The following is a 7,491-nucleotide window of genomic DNA, read 5'->3' as shown; positions in this document are numbered from 1 at the left end:
ATCGTACTAAAATATATGTATACGAAACATTTAAAAAAAAAAAAAAAAAAAAAAACCTTAAACCTCAACACCAACTACCATTTTGATTTCAGGTATGAAACAAGCACCACCAAGGATCACCATCATCCACTACAACCAACTGTTTCTCATACGTACATGGAAGCTTCTGTTGTGATTTGAGGACTCTAGACAAGTGGAAGACAAAAGAAGTAGCGGCAGGTCTAAAAGAAGTAATAAGATTCATCTACTGTTCTCTGAAACTTCATCAGATGTGATCCGAGTGGAAGGGTGGCTGTCAAAAAAATGTACTCTTAAGCAAAAGAAACCGGGAGAAAGGGCTGAGGTGTGCCAAATTAAACAAAAACTAGACTAAAAATCAGCAGCCAACGGTCTCATGGAGTGAGGAATCCAAATTTGGAATTTTTGGTTCATCATTTGTCAGTATGTAGAAAACATAATGACAGAGGTACAACAGTGAGTGTTTACAGCTATCTGTAAAACACAGTGGGGTCTCAGTTTCAGCCTGTGGTGCAGGGGACCATGTTAAAATTGATGGAACACAGAAAAGAGGGTTCAGATTATCATCTGCCATGCACAACCAATTGGAGAGGGTCTAATTGGCTAACCACTTTGTTTTTCAGCAAGACAGGGATCCCAAACACACTGTAGATGCAGTAAAAGGCTCAAGTCTTTTAGACAGTGTGGTACGCTTACATTTGGGGTGAGCAAGAGGTGAGACAGAGAATACAGATCTGCGCCGAGTGGTTATCAGATTCTGATTACAAATGCAAAACAAATGTATTTAGATTTATGTTCTTTGGAGGGGAAAACTAACAAATGGAGACAGCTCACATTGTTTCAGACATTGTGTTGATGTATTTTACTTTCGTTATTTGGCAAAACCTCATTCACAAAGCAACATGAACCTGCATTAAGGAGGCATTAGATAAGCATATAATGCATCAGACAGCAGAGTTTCTATAAAAACACACCCTAGAATATTGTAGGGTGTATTTTGTTGTAATGAAAAGTCTTTGTTACCTGTTCATCAAAGTTGCTGATGACTTGTGAGATACACAACCATTCCTTATGAGTTTAAAAGAGCACCAAATAAGGAATTTAGAAGGTTATGGAAACAACCTCAACAACCACATGCAGGGACACTAACAAGCAGCAGAACTCCCTCACAGGTCAGTAGACTCCCACTGTTCTTTACTTATCCTGGCTCCAGTCACTTCCTGCTCTGTCTTTTCCTCCATCTTAGGCCATGTAAGCCAATCTGGGGTGAGATATTTGAAACTGCCACTTGCTGCAGGAACAAATGAAAATATTGCTGGAGAGGAGAAGTAATCCCGACTGCGGATGCTTGGACAGCCTCTGAAATCCAATCCGGACTGGCCTTGTGGGTTGAGGTAGTGGGCCGATGTTGCTAAGAAGCTGGAATTAGGATAAAACAGAAATCCTCCAAAGTGTGAAAGGCTCATCAGGTCCTGATAACAAGAATAAGATAGATAGAAAAGATTATCCGAGGATCATGGACAGCAACAGCCCAGGTCAAGAGTGGTTTTCAGTCCAGAAAGACTGAAAAAAAACCTACAACACACATAATGCTCTAGAAGTGTAAATACATTACATGATTATTTATTGTATTGTGTATTATTTTTAAAAACCTAAAAGTACAGTAGATCAAGTAATAATAGGAATGGCTTTCATTTTAGTGTTAATTAAAAAATTTTTTTCAAAGAATTCCTACTTGTACTTGTCTACTCATTTTTCCAGGGGTACATAAATGCAGGTAATTCTGCAACTATAGCTATTCAGCTATATAGAGTATCTATATAGATGCATTTTTTAAAAATATAAAACTCTGCAAATCCCTTTGGATACCGTTTGAAATACTAAACTAAGGCATATCCACAGCCTCTGGAAACTTAAAAAGTAGTTCAAACAATATGAAGTCAAAAAATACAGATGAAGACAATTTTCTCAGTTATCTATAGCATGAGTTAAAAATAAAACATGAGGGTACTTACAGAATGTAAAAAGCAGACACATTCTTCATTAAACTTGCAAGTAATTATGCTGTAATTTCTTTAAAATAATCCTTTTGATTTGTAGAAAAATATAATTTTTTTTTAAATTTAAAATTATGAACAACATCCATCCATTCTCTTCTACCCATCCGTTTCAGGGTTGCAGGGTGAGGGAGAGGGTGGGATGTCTACTTATGCACAACTATGAGACATTTTAATAAAAAATTTACAACTTTGAAAATAAAATCTGACATCCTACTTTTCTGCTCTTCACTACATTAATTAATGGGCTATATTTACTTAAATTAGGATAAACAATGAGACCACAGTGAGGTAACACACTAGTTGACAGTGAATTATCCTTTCCAACCTTTAAGGTTCCTGTGCAGACAAACCAGCTATATATGTTGTTAAAACATAACCAGTGCTTTGTCCTTTGTGTTTCTTTTAGTATTAAATGTGGAGTGTGCCAGTCTGTACATGTATCACCGGTCAGAAAGACTCTTCAAAAAGTTGCAGTCACATGAGGGTCAAAGCGCCTCTCTCCAGCCTTTGGAAATACATTCTTTGGAAATGCTGACTGCATTTTTTAACAGATATAAGACTTGTTGTGCATTCTGGGTAGTAAGCACCTTAAAAACATGACCAATGGAAAATGCACTAAGTTTTGCTATAAAAAACACTATTTGTGCTTCATGTGTCTGTTCATATTTACTCTGTAGTTGAATTAAAGTAAAAAAGATAAGTAAATAAAGTATAAGTTAACAGTTAAAATAGGCTAAATCTGCACTTTTTACAACAATTAAATGCTACCTACAGTAGTATGCATAATAAGTATTAAAACACACCATTCTTTAAGTTTGATTACTTCCTATGCTCTAAGTCTCATCATGTGAGCCTTAATGCCTCACTTTGACAGGCACTTAAAGGCTATGGGTGCCCTAATGGATTTTTTTAAGGTTATGCAGAAGTCATTTGATATAGCTTTCAAATTGTGTTTTGTGTTGCTATGTACCTGTGCCATTGCATGTTGTTGATTAATAGGAAGAGGAGTCAGTGCTGGACTCAATCCACATGGCACTACTCTGTCCACGTTGGCACAGCTGTGCCAGGTGTTCAGCCGAGATGAGTGGAAAAGGCCATTTGAAACACTGGGATCCCACAGATATCTGTTTAATTCTGGAGAATAAGCACAGCTGTATGCAAAACCGGTGGAGACATCAGACAGTTGTTCCGTCCTTGCATCTTGTTTCTGGCAGCGATTTGCTTGGTCAGTTGTTAGGCTGCTGACATGACTTTGTCCGAGGTCCACATCTTTGTGGATCCTGGCTGTAGTCTGCATGGTTGCTTCTGTGATGGAAACCTTTGGCTCTGGTTCTTTTTCCTGGTGTGTTTCACACATCTCTTCTCCAGGAAGCTCCTCAGAATTTGTGTCCTTATCACTGTCACTCTCATGGGGATCTTGCAAAACCAAAATAAACAAGAAACAAGACATATTCATGCTTGTTTAAACAACAGAAATTCAACAAAATTCCATTGTATGGGATAATGTCAGATCACTGTCTTAACACAGCCTATAAATATTGAATACAGGTTAAAAAAAAAAATATAGGTCACTCATATACAAAGTTAGTTTAGCAAAGAGAATTCAAGTTAAAATATGTTTAACTTGAAGTGTACTTATTTTTTTAATCTTCTATTAAGTGTATATATATATATATACTGAGCCAATCATATCGTATTAACAAAATTAAAATACTACGAAAACTGTGAAAAGTCAACGGTAATCATGGCCATCTATCACGTTTTTAAACCCTTTTCTTAGTTCTGTAAGCTTTTGTGTTTTTTATAGTGTAGGGGTTGCACTGACATTATGAATACTGTGCAGGTGAAGTGGTGAATTCACTCACCTGAAGACTTGGAATTGTGTGAATGCTGTGGAGAGTCTTTTACAGGTTCATGTTTCACGTCAGTCAGCTGTGTCTCTTTAGAGCTGTGGGATGAGTGTTGTAGTTTCCTGATATAACCAAGAAAAACACAATAAGAAGAAAAAGGTCACCCGTATCATTGCTGAGTAATAGTGACTTGTGGCAGTTTTGTTCAAACTGACATTACTTTGGTGTTCAGTCGTAAAAAATCGGAACTTCCGCAGTTTTGTTTCGTTTTTAACTCAGAAGCTCAGAAAAAGATTTTGTGTGTGAAATTTGGCGTCCTAGAGTAAAAGAGACATTCTGTAAAGCAAAGCATGCAAAGACACATTTGACCTTTTTTAATGGGAAGCTAAAATTTATAGTAATAGTCTGTAAACAAGATTAGTGGCTTACTGGGAAAAAAAATGTTCTTCTAAAGTAACATTAATTTTTTTTTTTTTTTTTTTTTTACAAATACTGATGGCTGCAGTTACCAAATTGAGGCCAAAGTGTCTGTGTTTTTTCAAGAAATGTGGGAATGTTAGCACTGAGTTTATAATTATACTCTGTGATTACTTCATGAGGTTTTAGATGCACATTTGACTCCTCTAGCAGTAAAAAGAATTGTCACAGCTACCTGGATTCAGATTTCTTTTAGTAGAGAACACTCTGAAATTGAATTTCCAGTTGAGAAATTAAAACTGCACAAACAAAATGGGATAAATAACACATAAAAAATACACTTGAGGAAATTTTGTTTAGGTTTTGTTTTGTATTTTCCTAGATGTCTCTAGGAAAGAGTGAAAAAAAAAGTGTCCATAATGCTATAAGTAAAATTAATTGATAACTTTGTTTATTGTTTTAACTTTGTTTGAGAAAAACCAGTTATATAAGCACATGTTATCATGTTATTGGCATGATGTTTCATTTTTTAATATCATTGTTATCACCAATACATATAATTTTTGGAGATAATTTTCATTTACTCCTTTTTGTACTTCTACACAACCACAACAAGGTACTGCAGGGTTTGGTTTCATATAGAAACAAACATGTACATAGTATTTTATTTTTTTTGTAACTTATAAGAAATAACTTGCCTCTTCTCTCTCCTTCCATTGCCAGTATCTCGGAATCCCTTGGCGAAAGGATTGTTGTCTATTTTCAGCTGTGTGATCTAATATTTGATACAAAAGAAACATTTCTTTATGATTGCAGACTCAAAGTCTTCACCTTCCTTTCCACTTTGTTCTAGGGAAGAGAATTCCTTACCTTGTCATTCTGGTAAGCTGTAACTGCGATGAATTCAGTCTCAGAGAACACATATGTCCTAAAAGTGCAGTAAGGCAGCGTTAGGATGTCGTGTGCCTTTACTATATGAAACCTGGGCTGGTACTTGTGCATCGAGTTGAGAATTGTCTGCAAATGAAAAGAATTAGAAAAACTCAAAATTGGAAGCATAGTGCATAGCAAAAATAAAAGGAAAGCGTTAGTAACACTTAAGTGAAAACAATTTCCCAGCACCCCCAAGCTACTTTACGCATTGAGCGAATTTACTGGATTTCTGTGTTATTGCTCACTAAAAGACCATAAACAGCACGTCTTGATGCGCTCTTTGACAGCATGGTGGTTGTTCAAAGCCACCTTTAAAACAAGGTGTTAGGTGAAAACTTACAAATCCATGCTTGTCTGATATGTTGTTGGTTAGTTTCAGCTTGAGGAAGTTGACCACTTTGGACATCCACTGCTCTCCCGTAGCCGGACTGTCTGGGTGGATGTACATGCGCTTGGGCATCTCGGGGTCCGCCTTGCCCGCCACCATCCAGCGTGAGTTATGGAATTTATATCTACAGTCATCAGCTGCCACGATGTCCATGAGGAGAATATATTTGGCTTTTCTGTCCATCCCCCTGCACCTGGCCCTGAGCGGCGGAAACATACGTCTGCGAGGAGAAGAGACCGTGACAGGAAGCACGCATTCATCAACACCTTTCCATTCATGCGTAAATGTTAGAAAATTACCTCCCAGATTTTGTAATGACCATTTCTGTTCCGCATTTGTGGAACTGTCTCCAAAGCTCACTGGCTTCTAAATAAAGTTTGGGCTCATCTTCTGCTGTTTCCTCGATTTCCACAAGTTCACGAGGCCGAGAAAATAGCGCAGAGCTCTCCGGCGTAGATGTGCGAAGAATCGGATCTACGCTGGAATCCAGGCTTCGGTTTGGCGGTCCTCCCGTGGATGCAATTGGGAACAAAGTGAATCCGGACAGGAGAGTCGCGCGGGGAGCCGGATCTCCTCCTGGAAAAGTTTGAGGCACCGCTGCTGAGACGCACAGCTCAGAGAAAGTGCGCATGGTTTCCAAAGAGAAACTTTATTAGGAAGACCTTACACTTTTATACAAAATAAAAACAGTTGCACATAAAAAAAAAAAAAAATCAGCAAAACGTGTTAGAGGAAACAGCTGTTATACTTGTTTATCAGCCTAAGGTCCACTACTCTCTAATGCCTCCCAGCTTGTGTCGAAGCCGATTTGCTTATTGACACGTTTGAACTCCTTGTGACACTCGGCAGTGGGTGGGGTTTATTTATGTGGAGAAAAGTGCTGTCCTAAGTTGAGTGAAATTCAACTTTATTAATCACAAAACAAAACAGCACATTACACACGAACAACACTGAGATATACAAATAACCCCGACTTGGCTCACTTTAAAATTATTATTATTTTTTTAAGTTGCCATTTATAATACAGCACCAATATGCAACATCGCCATAAATATGAAATTATTCAAAGTGTCACTAAAAATTACATTTTTTTCCCTAAATAATTATTTTCCTATTATATACTATTTTCTTATTTTAACACAAATACGGCTGCGACACAGGAGCAAAAAAGTATTTAAGACACTAAAATGAGTGTATTTATTTGTGATTTACAGTTACCCTAATCACGTTATCATTTCTATAAAATTATATTTAAATCATAGCATTTTCCCGTATTAGGGTTAACTTGTAGAATTCCGAGGTTAAAAAATACTACTTAAGAGGTTAAGAACCCAATAATGGATCTGTGAGATCGCATCTTCTGTAAAAGATCATTTATGAGAAGTAGCATACAAACACACAAAAAATGTATAAAACCTTGATTTACAAGAGAACTCTTTTGTTCCATTCTGTGTTTGAGTTGGGACAGGTTTTGTACTTGAGGGTGTGATTTGTCCATAGACTGTATAAACCTGGTTTCTGGACTTCAAGATGGAAGTCCAGAAACCAGTTTTATACAACATTTGGTTAAATTTGGACCAGAAGGTGGAGTGCTATTAGATATCGGCTAATTATATGGGTACAGCACACACACACACACAGATGAACAACAACACATGATATAACGATATATTACAACGTGCTGTCTATCCGGTCGTTCAGTCTGACGTCACTAGCCGTGTCTGGACCTAAACTCCGCTGCAGGTCCATATATCAAACGATCACTATGGCATTACTGAGAGTTGAAAAACTGTCTAAAGTCTTTCATCTTTAATAAAATGATCAG

At 37.2% G+C, this 7,491-nt stretch overlaps 1 protein-coding gene across 1 annotated transcript; it reads right to left on the bottom strand.

The window, feature by feature from the left end:
- LOC120745323 (T-box transcription factor TBX2-A-like) lies at positions 1-6,482 on the bottom strand. Its single transcript, XM_040050077.1, has 7 exons — positions 5,966-6,482; positions 5,619-5,886; positions 5,216-5,362; positions 5,044-5,120; positions 3,944-4,050; positions 3,049-3,494; positions 1-1,490 (listed from the first exon to the last, which is right to left on the bottom strand). Exons 1-7 carry the CDS (start codon positions 6,295-6,297, stop codon positions 1,185-1,187), a joined length of 1,683 nt encoding a protein of 560 aa, XP_039906011.1. The 5' UTR covers positions 6,298-6,482; the 3' UTR covers positions 1-1,184.
- Positions 6,483-7,491: the final 1,009 nt, after the last annotated feature.

Source organism: Simochromis diagramma, unplaced genomic scaffold, assembly GCF_900408965.1.
Source record: "Simochromis diagramma unplaced genomic scaffold, fSimDia1.1 OVJJ01000159.1, whole genome shotgun sequence".
NCBI lineage: Eukaryota > Metazoa > Chordata > Actinopteri > Cichliformes > Cichlidae > Simochromis > Simochromis diagramma.
The sequence above is the reverse complement of the archived record's forward strand: the minus strand, read 5'-3'. Positions and strand labels throughout refer to the sequence as shown.